Source organism: Crassostrea angulata, chromosome 9 (assembly GCF_025612915.1).
Source record: "Crassostrea angulata isolate pt1a10 chromosome 9, ASM2561291v2, whole genome shotgun sequence".
NCBI classification, from domain to species: Eukaryota; Metazoa; Mollusca; class Bivalvia; order Ostreida; family Ostreidae; genus Magallana; species Magallana angulata.
This window is the reverse complement of record NC_069119.1, coordinates 10,418,493-10,436,772: the sequence shown is the minus strand read 5'-3', so window position 1 is coordinate 10,436,772 and position 18,280 is coordinate 10,418,493. Positions and strand designations below refer to the sequence as shown.

Genomic DNA, 18,280 nt, shown 5'->3' with positions numbered 1-18,280 from the left:
ACAAAGTCATGGATGACGTCACAGTGCACTCGCGCTATATTTCCCGCGATAAATTTAGAGGTGGATCAAACATCTGTAATGCGTGTACTAGCTATTTCAGTATAGACTGCGATACCTGCCTCATTGACATATGATTTGTTTTTATTTTTTTTTAATATACCGATTTTATGTATATATATTAGCAAGAGCCATAATTTACTGTCATATCGATCCATTTCAAGCTAATTGTGCATGCATAAGTAGGGAGGAAATAAACAATAAGACATTTTGAACTAAATAAAAAGGAATAAAATGAAAAAAATTAACAGTTAAAAAAATTATGTAGATATTGCATATAGTCAGACCATTAAATTTAAAAGTGGGAAATTACACACAAACAAACAGGTACCTATCTCTCTCTCTCTCTCTCTCTCTCTCTCTCTCTCTCTCTCTCTCTCTCTCTCTCTGGGAGGGGGATTGCGCTGTATGTATCATAACCATTAAAATTAGTACATTTGGCATACTTATTGTAGAGCAATACTCTCTCAAAAATTATTTGACGTTCGTTGATACCTAAATAAAACTATAAGTTGACAATGATGCAAGGTATGTGTAATTCGTGTTGCGCTCGCCAGAACGGTAGCACCGTAAAACATATTAATAGTGAGAAAGATTAATAAGAAATCGGCCATCTAACTCATTTCGGAACTTTCGTGTCCGTTTAGTTAGCTGAATATGGATTTGTAGTTTACGTTGCGTCGACAACTTCTGGTAGGCCTTCACCTCCTGTCGTTTTTGAGTGTCGGCAGAAAGCGAATAACAACAAAAAGTCCGACAAATTTCTTTAGGAGAAGTCTTAAGGTGAGAGATAAAAACACGATGGATGTTGTAGATAAAACTTGATGATGTCTTATGAAAGAAACTTTACGACTTAGCTCCATGTTTGTATGGTTTCTTTGTTCAGTGGTATTTTCAAAATGACCAATGCATATGTGACACTCATAGTGTAGCCTTTATTTATTGGCAATAATAAAGCCTTTCTAGTCACTTTAAATATGATTATTTTTATTTTTAGGTAATATTTCGTAATGTTGTTGCTTTTTTGTTCAGTGATAATGGTATATCTCTATATTACATTTATATTTCCTAAAGAGAATATATTCAATAATTTGTCTTTATTACCATTGAGTGTTTACCATATAAACTCATTTTGTAAATGTGGAGTTATTCTTAACTTAAGGCTGTTTAAAATTTTTACCTTAATGCATACACATGATAATGCAACTTTAAGAATCGAAGCATTTAGCGAAAATTCAAATATACTGTACAAATTTTCATTTTTTAGTGGATTTTGGTGCCCCACGTTGTGTTACGTGAACGGGATAGGGAAAAATAAGGTACATTTTGCACAGCACCTCTACATATCAAATTTATGTTAATTCTTTGACAAGATAAAATTAAAGTCCATATATATCAATGGTTTTGTCCTTTGAACTCAGTTCTATATATATAGTGTTGTAATTTTTCCTACCTATGCTTACTTTGGGGGAAGCTACATATGTATCCCAACCTCTTGCTGTGAACATTTGAACTTTAGATTATTCCTTTTTCCTGTATGCACGAGTAGTACTTAATATAGAGATAACAATTTTTTAAGGAGGAAAAAAGACCATTTACAAAGGGAGAGAAATGCTGCACCATGACTGTTAAACAAGTCCACGCATATTTTAAACGCAATCCAGTCCTGTCTGAGAAAATTGAAATTCAATTCACATGCCGAGTTCTAATTCAGATCTAGCCCATTATTTTTGATAAATTGTCATTTAATCTGAGAGACAGTATGTTATGTTTTTATATGCATTTTGAAAAATAAATTCAGCGATTCAACCATTTTGCATCAAATTGTGAAAATATAAAAATCCCTAATGCTGAATTTTAATCATATTTTCGATTATTTATATAATCTGTCAAAAACATGAAAGCAAGATTATAAAATGGCGATCTGTGCTTTCTCATGATTATATGCAAATATGAATTCCCCCAGTTTAATTAGGAATTTACAGCTGCAATATACCAGGGTATATAGAAAGCTACACAGTAAGAATATATATTACATGTAATGAATATGATTGATAATCATTGGTGATTGAGTACAGTAAGTAGATCGACCATACTACAGGGTTTTAAAAAAAATGTTGAAATTAAAAGATATAGATAACACTTCCAGATGCTATTTATAGATAATTTAATAATACAGTAAAACACGGTTATAGCGAACAGGCTTATAATGAATTGACGCTTACAGTGAAGTGATTCTCATTCTCAATGACTTTATTACATGCTGTAAACTTGAGTGATTTAATGAATTTTGCCTATAACGAATTAAAATCACCCGTCCCTGACACTTCGTTATAAGCGTGTTTTACTGGTATTATTATGGTACATTTTATGAAAAGCCCTAAATACTAGATTACATACAACCCAATCTTAATTCCTAAAGAATGTAATTAATAATAAATGATGCTAAGCCGACTTTTGAAGGGGTGGTCAGAAACAGGAGATAGTTAGGATGTAATTTATTTACATGTAAAAAGACATGCAGCTACACACAAATTAAAAGGTACAAATAATGTATGGTTATCTGTTAGCTTTAAAGTATGTTCTACTTTTTTGAAATATCCACCTTAATTGGGCTAATATGCAGTGTGGTATTTTGTTGAGACAGATGACCAAAAGTTTAATTATGTTTTGTGTCTACTTGTGTGTACTGGCTTATATTCTTAACAATTCAGATTCTAACCAACTTTTAATGAAATACTGTGGAATCATCATTGTTCGTGTGGGACAAATGTTCGTGGCTTCCGAGGGTAACCCTTGCACACGTATTTACATCCCCACGAACGTAGATACAAGCATTTGTTTAGTATTTATTTACTTGTACAAAATAGAAATTGCTACTGACGAAATTACGTCCCCACGAACCTGGAAAATTTTGGTTACCCACGAACATTGACCCCCACAATTAAAAATGATTTTACAGTATGCATATCCACCAAGAGAAAAACATTCTGACTGTTTACATGTTTTATGTATGACATTTGTAATCTGCTTTTAAATTACCACACTATACTTATGGAAAAACCCCCCAAAACAAATAAAGCACAGCTCTAAATTGAAGAAACTAAAAAACTTACAACATAGGTTATTATTATAAATTACAAATATGATATTTTATTGCAAAAATCTTCGTACATAATTTGTAAATGACAAGTCTCATAAATTGTATATAATAGGGAGTGAAAATCAAGATTTGATTTGTTGACATAAATCTGCAACATGTAAATTGCCTCATTTACAACTGCGCAGTCTTGCATCTGCTTGAAAGAACATCTGGCTTCATCTTTGCTGGTTTATACATTACTTTTATGTACTGGTACATGTATATGCATTCACTTTTTTGCAAGTACCAGTATATATTTAATATATATATATATATAGAATCAAGTGCATTGCACTTCTGTTCACGTAAATGAAATAAAAATTAGTTTGTTCTAAGGGTAAAGGTAAAACAACTGTCTGTGAACAAATTACCGGTATATGGATTAGAATTCTACTTATGACATATTTTAGTAAACATATCACATTTGTTGGGTGTGGGTTGGGGGGGGGGGGGGGGGGGCTGGGGCATTTACATGTACAATTTTTTGCCTTTTACATGCATTTTGATTTTGTATTTAAAAACACCATTTTATTGTAGGCAATACATGTCAAACCAATTATAGAGTATTTCATTTTTTAAAGAACTTTTTTTTGGAGGGGTGGGCGGGTGGGTTAGAGGTTGTTGGCCAATCCAGTTTCTTTTAAATAAGGATCGAATGATAAAAACAAAATTGGATACATATAATATATATTAGTATTTACTGTAGAATCATCATTGTTTGTTGTTGACCAATGTTCGTGGCTTTTATGGGTAACCCATTTATGAATTTACATACCTATGAATGCATATACAAGCATTTGTTGAATATTTATCAAATTATGTAGAACTTGCTACCAACGAAATTATGTCCACACGAAACAGGAAAATTTTGGCTACCCACGAACCCTGACCTTCGGAAATAAAAATGATTCCACGGTAGTTCTTTCAGTCAGTAATCACATGAGACTGAGTCCAGGTAGTTGGATTTGATCTGATCAGAAATCAATCAACCTCTCATTGATCATTGATTACGACAGAATTGATTATTTTGGCTGGGGGGATGTATATACATATTTATCAAAAGTGAAAGCTTCTCTTGTGGAAATATGAGAGTACAGTGTATAGGAAGGAAAAAATAAAACATCTGAAATTTGGCATAGCCATGCATTCCAGTGGTGAATAATGTCCAGTAGATGAGAGAGAGAGAGAGAGAGAGAGAGAGAGAGAGAGAGAGAGAGATTATTAATTACATGTATGCAAATATTATGGGAACAGACATCCGTGTTAAGACCACCACATGCATGTAAGTAAATGGTATGTGTATTAGATACTATTGTAAATTGTGTACAAACACTGCTTGAAAATGTGCAGATATGTATACGTACACATATTCACGTCGGAATTCTGTAGGTCGCGTTTTTAACATACGGATATGTTTGCCATTTAGTGTCAAGTGTACACACGTGCAGAATTCACGTGTACTGTGTGTGTGTGTCTACCGTCTCGTCGAGGTTTACGTTGAAAAATGTCGAGATAAAGACAGAGCTAACAATACACCGAGGCTTATTTAAACACCAATAATCTCAATACGTTCGAACTTTCAGACGTATATTATTGATACAACTCGTCACAACCCTTCCTTCCGAATTAGTAAGCAAGGGGTGGGTGGGGTGAAACATTCATTCTCAATTTTTGCTGACGTCGTACTCTTTCGCGGGCTTTGTTCTTGGGGGGAAAGTCGTTTATGCATGTATTAATCGAAAAGTCACATAATTTTCGTTTACGTAGATAAATAGAACATGGAATATCCCCGAAGAGTATATACATTTTTATATGCCTATAGACATCTATAAACAAGACGGCCATTTCCTCGAACGACCGCTAAATAATTAACGAAAATATAAAAGATGTTATGTCAGCAGTCGATCATTCATTTACGTAAGGTCCAAGCGTAGCCCCGCCCACTTTGGCGTGCATGTTCGCCATGCAGACTACGGCGGTTCCTAAAGTCTTCTACTGCGATCAAAACAATCCCACAATATACATCTCTTCTTAATCAGATCTGTGAGGCATTTTATCCCCCGATTTCCTTATGAATACGTCGTGTTAATATATCACCCTTGTTGATTAGCGATTGATTATGATATATTAAGATTGATTGAGTGGGCTCTCATTGGTCCGATTAGACACGAGATTTTCCCCCCTCGAGGCAGAAAGCACTTTCAACGTCGGACAATGCAAAAACACATCCACGTAGATTAGGCAATTATGATGAATTCAGATTTCAGAATAATTTTATACAGACAAACTATGTTTCAACGAACGTGATACGAACTCGGAATACTCAGTGATATCTTGTTTACTTTTTAATCCAGGTGTGATCCGGTGAAAAAAATAACAACATCTCGACAGACAGGTGTTGTTGAGTGTATGCGAGGCTCCAAGCGGGAGGCGGTGGAAATTCTTAGATCTCTAATGGATCTCTCGGTGGCGGAGAGTCTTCAAGCCTTGGAGCGAACTGCAGCATGGGTGAACCAGGTGGCCCAAATGCGGCAGATGGTAAGAGTTATATGTGTACTGTTTTTAAACGAGCACCTGTTGAGTTGGATTATTAATTCTCTCTCTCTCTCTCTCTCTCTCTCTCTCTCTCTCTCTTTCTCTCTCTCTCAAAAACATTTAAAGCCTGGGATTGTTATGAAGTAGAGATTGAGGGCATGTAAAATACTAGTATACAATGGAATAATATCTTGTATGTGACAGACAACTTTTTTCCTATATTAATAGCTATGTCTGGAGAATTCCTTCTGGCCATGGCTGGTCTCACCTATAGCTGACTCACCTGTGTCATTGTCTGCTATGTTTTGTCACGAACACACAGTTTCTTTCAAAAGAGGTTGTCAATACCTCTTGCCATTTCTAAAATGCTTTTAAATTTTTTCTTACATTCCTAACTTTCCTCTTATCAATCACATTATAAATTCAGCAATTTTGGAAGTAATTAACATTGAGTAGATATTCATTTGTATTAATCATACTGATGGATGTGTGAAGTTTACAGTATATAATGTTTTCGTATAGCCTTACATACAGTGGTATAAAAGAACAATAGACAAAAGGCGAATCTATAACAAACATGTAATTTTTTCCATAAAGTTTCAACATGTTACAACAGTAAAAATAATTGTTGAAAAGACTCTGGCCAGAAAAGGTACATGTATATTGAATTTTATTTCATAACTTAAAAAAAAAACTTTCACTAGTGGTAACAAAAAATATATCAGTAAGTTTTGGATTTATTTTCTGCAACCGAAATGATATGTACATGTAATTCAACTTCAATTGGATTTTTTGTGACAGTAATGATGAATAGCACCTCAAAATGGAATATATTGAATATATTCACTGAAATAATGACTTAACATCCTAAGGAAATTTTTGTGACACTGAAATCATAATTTCCGCCTCCAAAATGGATTTATCTTCAATCTTAGGAAGTTCTTTTTGTTTATTATTCAAAAACGGATTTTTTTCCCCAATAATATTCGTTTTCTTATAATGATGTTGCGCTGTGGTACATGTAGATTTAAATATGATACTTTACATTAAAAAGAATTGGATATTAGAACAGAAGAAGTTTTACTTCTAGTGTTAAATTAGCTAGGTGTTATATCACCCAAACTCACTATAAAAAAAAATTCTGCACACGAAAAGCTTTAATTTCAAATTAAATTTTATTTTTTTTCTATGAACAGTCCAGTTTCCAGGACATCAAGGAGGATTCGATGGGGGACAGTAATCCGGACCGTGACGCCTACAGCGACAAAGACTTCGACGATATTCCGGACAGCTACGAGGGTCTACAGGTAAACTATGATAGGGAGACGTTTGAGTCGAGCGACGGAAGCCGTCAAGCTGATGCTGGGTCATCTAGTACGATGGTTAGTTTGTATTCAAACTAATGCAAGCTTCTGTAGTGTACAAGATATTTTATTGCAAGCTTCTGTATCAGATATATCAATGCAATGTTGTCTTATTTAGTTATATATTGAAATTGATAACTAGTGATGTATGATCAGCTTCGCTAGCCGAGGGTTTACAATTCACTCTGAGCAGATCATAAACCCTTGGCTAGCGAAGATGGAGATATATGGTCATGTAGTATGATGGTTATTTTGTTTTAAACTAAAGCTATAAGCTTCTGTATTTGATATTTTAATGCTGCAGAATTTTCTTGTTCAGCTACTATAGAGATTGCTTTTCTAGTTATGCTAGGTCTAGTGTGATGGTTAGTTTAAGGTTTTGTTATTCATCCATTTTGCATGCACTGTAAAATTCTGATTTTTTATCAGTTCTTAGTTTTTGCTGGGGTATTAATTTTCAGAAATGAAGAATTCTGAAAAATGATAGAAAAAGACTTTCTTCAAATAACCAGTACTGTAATTGTTGAAACAGTGATATTCTTTTCAATCTATGTGGTAATCGTTAGAACAAATTTGAGAAAATTTCTACCATGAAAACATTTCCGAGTTTATAGCATGTATACCTGAATGACAAATTTTCGCAAATGTCTAATGTGAATTACAATCATCAACATATATAATATTATATGTATTTTTTATTTGAAATCAGCTTCTAATGAAAGATAAACACAAAAATTTGGTTTCAGTTAGAATTTTTGAGATGACATTTTTGCCTTTTTTTTAGTAATTTTTTATAGATCTTTAACCTTTAAAATAAACTGCAAGTTGCTTTAATTATGACTATTTCGTCCAGGACTTTGTGGATATTCCTGCCACCGTTCAGGAGTTCAAGGCCGCCTTGGAAAGTTCAGGGATCTCCCAGAGGTTTGCGGCCAAGTTCATCATGGATTCCACCAGTCAGGGTAACCTCAGCTTCCTGCTGGAAAAAGGGAAATCCAAACACTGGTCAGAGCTAAGCTGCAGGGGACGTCTACCGTACATCCGCATGAGGAGGTGGCTGGACAGCCCCGAGGAACAGAGGATCACCCTCAGTCAACTCAGTATGACCAAAGGTACAACCGCCATCTTTAATTTCTGTGCTTATCTCTCACATTTATTTTTCCATTTTATCTTCACCTTGATTGTTTTCTTTCACTTCTTTTTGAAGCATCTCTTAGATTTGTTTGTTCTTGTCGAATATAATTTCTATGTACATGTACCTCTTAAGTTATCTTTATCTTCTTGTTTCAATATCTCTCTGATTTCTTGTTCATGTCTATAATCTCATCTAATTTCCATACCTCTCATGTTAACTTTCTTTTTTTTTTTTCTGCTTAAGCATTCAGTATTCATTTGAAATATTTACAGAGTTCAAGAAAACTGGTCCTAAGGATGGGAGTGGCAGGCGAGGAAAATTCACACTGTTTCAGCTGATGGTGCTGTGTCGATTTTTCGAGGAAGACCAGAATCCTTCTCTTAATACCAGGATGTTATTGGCCGAAAAACTTTTGGTTTCCCTAGAACGAATTACAATTTGGTTCCAGAATCAGAGGGCTCGGGGATTTCCTGCTAAGCGCGTATTGTGTCTCATGAGTGTTGATCGACAGAACGCTGAAAGTGAGAAAGCAGAGTTCGGTAGAAAGTATAAAAATATACAGGATGACATTCAAAAAAGGACACAGGCTCTGACTGGTGCACTTCAGAACATGGCTGGAACCACAGCGCCAAGCCCAACCTTGAATGGAACCGAGTCAAATCTTTCATCAAGTTATTTCAATGGATTATCGACTGAAACTCAGAGCCCATCTGCAGGGCCAAGAACAATGGATTTATCCTCTGCTCCAGGATCAGTACGTTCTCTTTCGGCTTCGCCGCATCTGAGTCAGCGATACAAGCCGTACGATATTCCGCCGGTGTGGGGAAATAGTGACAGATATGGAAACTTTACAAACTATCTGCTGCAGCAGACGACTAGCTCTGCCGGCAACAGCATTCAAAACCCAAATGTTATTCAGTCGGACGAATCAAATGCCAGTATGAAGAAGGAGTTAGGGGACCTAGGGATGAATTTGACACCAGGGAGAAATCTCCCAGAGAAAAGCTCGGGATCAACGGATCCAAGACCAGCGTTTCTAGTGCAGAATATGGTCAATTCTTCCAGTGTTTTCAGTCGGCCTTATCCTCACAATGCATATCAGTTAGGTAATATTGGACAAAATGGCGTACCAGAGAAAGAGGGAATAACAATGACCAAGTCGTCCGATTTTCAGATCCCGATTTCACCCGCACCAAAAATGTCTGAAATGGAAATGACCTCTTCAAAAAAACATGAAAAAATAACTAATGGGAATGTTGGAAGTATTTCTGATCATGGTGATGAATCAAATGGACCCCAGTCTTTACGAACCGTCGTCAAAGAAGAGCCAAAGGGGGACCAAGGCCACATAGGATCCTCCGTTTATAACAACCCATCTCCACCGATTAATAACTCCTCTTATAATTACCCAATGGGAAATCATCTCAACGGTCACGTAAATTTTGCGTCCATCAAAGTAGAAAACGTTGAAGATGATGCTAACATGTCAAAACCAGACAGAATCACTGCAAGTCAGTCAGAGCGTTCTGGAAAAATAAATGGGGCTTACGAGAGGGCGCCATCATCTCCCTCACTGACGAATGGCAGAGCATTGAACTCTGAACTTGCTTCTTTGAAAAAAGAGGTGGATCGGTTTAATTAATTATTTAATAATTGATAATTTAAAAGTGGATAGATGGAGTTGCAAATCAGATGATACACTCCGTTTACCAAGGATTTTGGCATTAATTAAGATGGTTGTGTGGTAACCAAATGGTTAGTTACTGATATAAATCTGATTAGATGAGGATTTTAGTACTAAGATTATTGTGCATGTCATGTTAATTTCGACAGTGTTGTGTACTACAATATTTGTAGTTGTCTTTTGAGTTTTTAAGTTGTAATCCATCATAGCACATAATTTTCATGTTTTTTCTCTTTGACGATAAAGAGATTGAAGTTCAAGATGTGATAACATTTTCTGGTACAAATTTTTGATATTGCATTATTTTTTTCCTTAATCAGACTAGTGTTACTTTGTTAATTTGCTTCGACTGGAGGAATAAGTTGTGTGTCAAAATTATGCATTAATATGTATACCAGTATGCTCCAAACTCTATCTGTCGTTATCAATAAAAGCATCTTCATTATTAATAATTAAGTTAAAAATCAAACAAAACTTCATAAATACATCCCTCTCCTGTAATTTCACATTAAGTTACCTCACTACATCAAGACTTATGCTTTTCAAAAATTACACTACGTCGCAAGATGGCAATTAAATTTTTTTTTTTCATCAATCAATTTGGTTGAACAACACCATAGCTCAGTGGTAAAAGTACAGTACTGGGCTTGTGAATGGCAAATCATGAGTTCAAATCCGCCCAAGGTGTTTGTTTATACATGTATTTACTGAAATAAATTTTTGAAAATCATGATTTTTATCCAAAACTGCTAATCTTTTCACCTATTTGACTCGTATACTTCTTATGCCTCATGCTATCTATCATAATCAAGTGCATGTAATTTTTTTGCTTATCTAAGAGAATATTTCTAGGTGTAGTGAGCCACCTTAATTTTGATATTTCATTCACAGTGATATTCTCCTTTCTGATCATTTTTTTTTGGTACTTTATATCAGGAATTTATCCTCCATTCTTCAAACACGATGAACTGTTGTGCTTAGAGTCTTACTAGTCACAATGACTGAGCATTTTTGTTATCATCTCAAAAGCTGAATTCTGTTAACTCATCCTAAGCATGCACACATGTAATATATCAGTGTTAAAAGAAATTATTTTAAGGTTGCACATCCCTCAGGTCAAAAAGTGATATTGTGTGAATGGGAAATAAAGTAACTCCTGCATTACAACATGTTTAATGAACAATCTCAAGGAAAAACAAATTGTCTAACATAGCTGAGGGGTGTACAACCTTAAACTGATGGGAGAAAAAATGATATGATTACTGTATTAGTCTTGTTTGTTTAATGTTTGGATATTAAACTCCAGAATGAACAGTGCTGAAGAATGTTATAGAGCTGTTATTCAGTATATGAAAGATTATCACAAGGTTCTTGTAGGAAACTATGTGTGGATCTAAAAAGGGATTGGGGGTCGAGGAAAAACTCGAATTTCTTAATTTTGCTTTGTACCGTAATATTACCAAAAGTTATTCCTCAGAACCCTCCCCCTTTTTTCTCCTCCCCTGGAAAAAATTTCTGGATCTGCACATGGAATTTGAGAGGAAACTTGACAATAACTAAATACATGTACACACGAATTGTGTTGGATTAATCGTCTGCGTATATTTGTAATGTTTGATAAAATGTGAATTTTGTATGTAGATCTGTATCAAAAGTTTTTTTTGGAAGAAAAAACCCCCAACCAGTTTATTTGTATAGAATGATGCATGTATTTATGCCTAGTAATTTATTTCACTTTAGTATGTTTGTACCAATTTGTATTTATATATGTATGCCCTTGATGGTTGTGTGCCTATTGTTAACTATACAAAAAGTTTTATTATAAACTCACCCTTTTGATAGGTATAGTTTTTAATAACTATATATATCTCATTTTGTTAGTGTACTTGATGTGATACAATTTTACATGCAACAAAAAGCTGGAATTTTTTTTTGTAACAATCGCTCTTTGCTCAGTGAGCTTTTAAAGGTCAGATAGCAAGGTCATTAGGTCAGCAAGGACCCAGGTTCAGGGTCAAAGTTCAAGAAGCAGGACTTATGATAGTTTTCCCCATACTTGGCTATGTACATGAATATGAATGGATTAAAAAATTATGGCATTAAAAATTGAGTATATACCACACATCTTGCATTGATCATAACACTGTTAACACTTATTTCTATCAGTATGTACATTAAAGAAAATTCTTTATGTAAACTTAGAAATGTACATTATATACGACAATTTGGATTCATATGAATGTAACTTCCTGTTAATTATTTAAAACATGTAGCATTTGTCACCTATGTAAAATTTATTTAGTAATTTACTGAAGTATACATTACACAAGCATTTTAAAAAATCTATACAAGTTGTTAGATCTGTTGAAAAGTGTAGGAAAAAATGCAAGTACATACAATCATGTAATATCCAATGCAGTTAATTTTTGACATTAACTGAACTAAGAATTTTTTTTATTTAAGAAATAAGGAATCATTCTTTGAGTATTATGAGGTGATCAAATAGGGCCAGGAGTGATCAAATCCAATAAAGTCCAAAGGGCTTTATGATAGATTTTTTCGCCTCGCAGTATTTGATCACGTCATAATATTCAAATGACTCCTTGTTAGTTACATTTAAATAGATATTTATATAGATAAATATTTTTCACAATTGTACCATTAAATATTAAAATAGTCATTGATGGAATGTATTGGACTATAAATTACAAAATTGACTCGTAGTGTTTATCACAGACAAAGACATTGGAAAATATAATTATACTGGTATGAAGCTACAGAACTTTCCATATACTGGACAATGCTGCATACATTTATACTTTTATCTATTTAAGGTATCAGATAATTTTAAGAAGGAAATTTTGTTATGTGTACTTTCAGCCTATGTAAAAAACTGTGAAAAATCATGCAAATGTTTTGTGCAAAATAGCAATAACTTCAGCATCACACAAATTGAAAACCATTTTGTATTTGTGGTCACTGAATGGCATCTTCTAGATACATTTACTTGTTGAAATAAAGTATCAAAAGAAATTGGACTACTGTGTTAATGAATCATTTGAGAGTTCAAAAACATTCTTGCAAATTTGTTTCTATAATAATCTTCTATTCCCTCATTCTGTATACCGTAATTTTTCACATTATTTTTGACATATTTTTTCTGAAGAAATTCAAACTATATAAAAACATTGCAAAACAGTTTTAAATTAACACCTACAAGTTTTCAGTAGTTCACTTGTATCAACATATATTTATTGCAAATTGTAACTTGACAGACATTAAGCATAGAAAATTCAACTTTCTTTCAATTTAAAATATGAACATTTATTCAGTATGAATAAAATAGTATCTACCATAATAAAAAAGTTGTTGATTAGTTTGAAAAAATGTACAGCAAATGTACAAAATGACAACAATGTTCAAAACATATAAATATATAAGTACATGTGCATGCTTTCAAATTTAAAACTTTAATTTCCTATAAAAATGAAACAAGTACTGGTATACAATCTTGCACAAAATTTTCATTTTCAACAGATAAGCTTGTCTTGGGATAATCAAAACATTGGCATAAGATAAAATCAACCAGTCAAAAAAATTACTGATTCCAACCATGAGAATGTATTGATTCCAACCATGAGAATGTATTGCTGCTGAAACACAGGAATCTGCATGTCAATATACATGCACATGTAAAAGCACTATTGCGTAAAATGGTATCTGCAATTTTGTATCAGTATGTTTGATTCTCAGGGGGTGGTTTAGGCAGATCTTCGCTGGGGGGCAAGGGAGGTGGCACCTCTCCCTGGTTAACAGCACTGTAGCCCCACTGATACCCCTCAGGGGCCTGCTGGGGTTGGTACTGTCCCTCATAGAACGTATAACCAGGGTACTGGGTATTTGGCACCGAGCCAGGAAACTGAGGAGCTGCAACCGGATTCGGATTGTTCGGAAAACTCGGATTTATCGGATTCATATATTGCAGTCGTGAATCCAGACTTGACTCTGTGGTGCTGTGTGTGATGGGTTTGCTTAACTGTGGGCTTGTTGAAGAAATCCCCTGGGCATAGGGCACTGAGGCAGGGGCAGGGATGGGAGTTGGGGCTGTTTTCTGAACACTCTGTGTGCTGGGAGTTTTCCTGGCACCCTTGGAGGAGCCTGGCTTGGACTCCTTGGTCCTGGTTTGTACTGAACTGGTCTGTCCAGCAGCGGTGGACAGAGCAGCTGTTAGCTGTTAAAAATATTATAAAAGTAATCTATGTAAATATAGTGTTATCTGTTAGAAAACTCTAAATAGTTTATAATAATCATACAAGTAATCTATGTAAATATAGTGTAATCTGATAGAAAACTATAGTTCGTAATAATCATAAAAGTAACCTTTGTAAATATTATAGCATTGAATCATGATTTTTTGAAGTATACACTCTCATAACTGCAGCGGTGTGTGCATACAAATTGAGAAACGCGCGTTAGCGTGTTATGAAAATTTGTATGCACACACCGCTGCAGTTATGAGTGTATAATTCAAAAAATCATGATTCAATGCTTATATTTACATTTTTTTTAACTTCTTGCATTGTCTGCAAATGTGATTCATACCTTAAAATTCCTATCTTATCCTAAGGGTAAGTTAATATTAATGGAAGAGCCACAGTAACAGCCACAAACATGAACTTTGATTTTCGCTTGTGACGTTGCAGTTTACACCGTTCAACGTTTGTGACGTCATAATAAAACTCGTCAATTTGACCTCTGACTACTTGTTGCATTTAGAGGCATTTAAACATCACGGAATTTAATGGAAAAACACAGTAGAATGTAAATATAGTGATCTGATAGAAAACTGTTAAAACATGAAATGTCCATTTTAAGAAACTTGAGACAAGATTGTTTCATCCTTTAAAAAAAAAAAAGATTGAAAGCAAAACATGTAGATTAAGCATTCACAAGTTAACTGTTTTCTAGTGATTGAAACCTAGTACATTATTATTTTCATTATGAACAACAGAGTTTAAAAAATAATCGGCATTTTTGACACTCCAACTGAAGAATACTAATTATATAGAACTAAATTTGTAGTGACATGGACTTTTATTTTAAAGTGGATATATTCCTCTTTGCCACTTTTCTTGCTTATTGTGATTTTATTAAATATACACACCTCTTTGGGAACGTTTTTGAGTCTGTACTGTAGGAGAGCCTGGGTCAGTGCATTAGAGACCTGAAGGGCCATGGCTGCATCTTCTTCTGTCTTGATCATAGTTTGAGACTGAAAAAAACCCCAAAAATAATAATGAATAAACACTGCCTCCAAGTCAAATTCACTGAGATAAGCATATTTTGTAGAATAAGCATGCTTCAAATTTTTACTGCAAGTCATTTTAATTCCACAGTCATTGCATGCTTTAGAAAATTCTATTTTAATAAAACATGGTACTTATACCATGTAGTTAGAAAATACCAACACTCGTGATGGGTTTAATTGTGTAAGAAAATGGTTAATCAAGAAGAATGAAACTAAAACCACTGCGTTATTTCCTCAATCTACAGTACCGGTATAATGTAAAGCCAACTTATGTTTGAGATGACTTCATTTTGCAGTGAGGGCTTTTTAAGGAAGCTGAATAGTCAACAAATGAACATTCGGGCTGCATTTTACAAAATAACTTACGACAAAGTCGTAAATATTTACAGTCTCGTAAAATGGTTTAAGAGAACAAAATTGACATAAAACCATTTGTTAACAAATATTTCAATTCCCATAGTTATATTTTCCAGCCATAAGAATAAATCATTGATTTATAAATGATTAATTTTTTTTGGCCTTAGTTCGTGATTAATTAGCATTCATTAATTTTGTCGTAAGTCATAAGTCCTTTTGTGAAACGCAGCCCTACCTAAAATGTTCAGATATAATTTGTAGCCATAAAGTTTATTTAGTAAGAAAAATCCATATATTTATATTTCACTATTTGAATTTGGATACATTCCTATATTTTTATATAGAGCTCTCCTATTAAAGGAGATCAATACAGTTTAAAAATGGCCAAGACCATCAAGCCCTCTTAAGTGGTTTTAGTTTTAGTAATGTACAAAAGGTATGTAGAAAATATGATAAACATAATCATATGAAAGACATAAATAGACTAAAAGTAACAAGAAATGGTTGCAATAAGACAAGAATGTCACAAACCTTTTGCTCCATCATGAAATTTATTAGCACATGAATTAAACATTGGTTCACAGGATACATTTTCAACAATTTCATGGTTTAAAAAAATTTGAAGAAAAAAAAATGAAGTTTGATTCTTACCAAAGCAAACATCATATCAGCTGCTGAGTTTGAGGATGCCTCTGGAGTGGGAACTTCCTCTGGGGCTTTCTGTTGAATAATGAGTGTTTTAATTAATGTTTTAAAATTTATGTATTATCATTTTAATTAAAACTACTTGCTCTTGCACCTGTGTAGCCTCAAAGAAAATGTATTTTTGTTATAACACTAGCTTGACTATGTATATAATGTATTCTTATGTGTTCTTCTCAGGTATCTCTGAGTGAAATAGCCTGAGGTAAATTTATAAGATTTAAGTCTATATATTCATTTGACAAAACCTTGATTTTTTATTAAATAGAAAAAGAAGACTTATCTATTAACCATAAAATACTGCGACAAGATGCTTCACTTACAGTGAATAAATCATAAAAGATTATTACCCAGTAACAATGATGATTAAAATCTACTGATAATATACAACCAATCAAATTACTGGAAACAAATCATTCACATTACCTTCTCTGTTTGGATGGGAGGAGCATTCTGTGATGTCTCAGCTGAAAAAAGATGTAAGGTACTATCATGTAATTGATTATTGCTGTAATATACTGTAAACGTTTATTTGCGTGGGAAATTTTGGCGCAGTAGCGAGAGCCAAGTCATCATGATTTTTTCTTGCAGCAAACCAGCCTTTAAATGTCTCTGGTATTAATTTTCCAGATAATCAACATCTCGTTCAAAAATCTAAGACTCTGTAATTCAGTTTATTTACTCCAGTAAATTGTAAACAAGAGGCCCATGGGCCACATCGCTCACCTGAGGAACACTAGGTATGATAAAGTCAGCTTAATGGAGTCATAATCTGGACAATGTACAATAATACATGTAGATCCTGTATAAATAAAATCCATTTTCCCCCCTGGATATTCTTATGTTCTAACAGGATGATTTTGTAACGTGCAAGGGGGTCACTGCCTGTGATCCCCGCGGGCCCGTACCGGAGATCAACTGGGATAGCCCTGATTGCTGCCAATATTTACAAGAGCAGACTTTAATCACCGCTCCTGCACATATATAGGGACTCAACGTTACGCAGGCAGGGATGACCACACACCTACGCAACTCAACAGGTACCAATGTTAACGCAAGCAGGGATTGCTGCACACTGTGCTAGAAAGGCCAGAACACCAGCAGGGATGACCACACACTAGTGCTCCGCCGCAACCACCACCATTACAAGCAGGGATGATCGTACTCTTCTATTAATGCTACACAGGGCAGTGATGACCGCAAACTATGTATCATAGGTTAGAAAACACGAAATTAGATAGAGCAGGGATGTCCACACACTCAAGCTATCCCAACCTGTTCAAGTTTAACCCCAGACAGTCGCTCAATGTAACTCAGTAGACACTGTCCCTATATATGTGCCGGCCTAAAATAGTTCATAGTATCTAAAAATTGGAAATCAAAAATAAATAAACTAATCCGTCTTAACACAAAAATACTTATGCAGAACAACTTATATACATTGAATATTAATTATTGTATAAAAATAATCATCACAATAATTGGATAACAGTGGATGCATTAATCAAAATAATCAAGAAACAATAAATCAAGGGCAATAACTCAATACAGTATAACAAAAAGATTCTAATGAAAAAATAGCTGCCTGCTTCCAGTCTTCGAAATAACCCGGGAGTCCGATGCCCGGGGCCTAGTAAATTTGCAGGCGGGCATGTAAAAATTGCCAAATTACATGCCCGGAGGGCATGTGTAAATTTTCTGTCAATGTACTATGTGTTTTACTTGCCATTTCTTCCATCGTACCCAAGGTATTCGCGTAACTTGCTTTGTGCAGTCTACATTCTCAGTACAACTTGTCAAATAAACGTCAATCGTAATCATTGAAGTGTTTAGTTAAACCTATTGTATATATACGTTTGCTAAATAACAGAAAGTGAATAAAGCGATATGGAGCAAGTTCGATTACAAACCACTGTCGCCGTAGTTCGACTAAAATGATATTGAACTCACTTTAGTCGGACTTAAATGAAACGGTGGTCCAACCAACGGAGAGTCT

General features: G+C 34.4%; 2 protein-coding genes across 5 annotated transcripts in view; one reads left to right on the top strand and one right to left on the bottom strand.

Moving 5' to 3' along the window:
* The first annotated feature begins 738 nt into the window (after positions 1–738).
* LOC128162712 (uncharacterized) lies at positions 739–12,955 on the top strand. Of its 4 annotated transcripts, none has more exons than XM_052825996.1 (6): positions 739–840; positions 1,325–1,376; positions 5,554–5,737; positions 6,931–7,041; positions 7,952–8,210; positions 8,506–12,955. In XM_052825996.1, exons 3-6 carry the CDS (start codon positions 5,609–5,611, stop codon positions 9,873–9,875), a joined length of 1,869 nt encoding a protein of 622 aa, XP_052681956.1. In that variant the 5' UTR covers positions 739–840; positions 1,325–1,376; positions 5,554–5,608; the 3' UTR covers positions 9,876–12,955. The 4 variants fall into 4 exon arrangements, with proteins under 4 accessions (XP_052681956.1, XP_052681953.1, XP_052681954.1 ...); XM_052825993.1 differs by having other exon boundaries at positions 6,931–7,116; XM_052825994.1 differs by lacking the exon at positions 1,325–1,376 and having other exon boundaries at positions 745–840; positions 6,931–7,116.
* LOC128162711 (uncharacterized) overlaps positions 12,770–18,280 on the bottom strand; it is a 24,218-nt gene continuing 18,707 nt past the window's right edge. The window contains exons 15-18 of the mRNA XM_052825991.1: positions 16,711–16,751; positions 16,234–16,302; positions 15,082–15,189; positions 12,770–14,148 (exon numbers count right to left, since the gene is read on the bottom strand). Coding sequence (XP_052681951.1) covers positions 13,651–14,148; positions 15,082–15,189; positions 16,234–16,302; positions 16,711–16,751 — 716 coding nt within the window. The 3' untranslated portion in view covers positions 12,770–13,650. The remainder of the gene's footprint in view (positions 14,149–15,081; positions 15,190–16,233; positions 16,303–16,710; positions 16,752–18,280) is intronic.

Coding starts and splice junctions, on each gene's coding strand:
- LOC128162712 (XM_052825993.1), top strand. CDS start 5,609: ATGCGAGGCTCCAAGCGGGAGGCGGTGGAAATTCTTAGATCTCTAATG. Junction 5,738..6,930: donor TGGCCCAAATGCGGCAGATG/GTAAGAGTTATA, acceptor TTCTATGAACAG/TCCAGTTTCCAGGACATCAA. Junction 7,117..7,951: donor CTGGGTCATCTAGTACGATG/GTTAGTTTGTAT, acceptor TATTTCGTCCAG/GACTTTGTGGATATTCCTGC.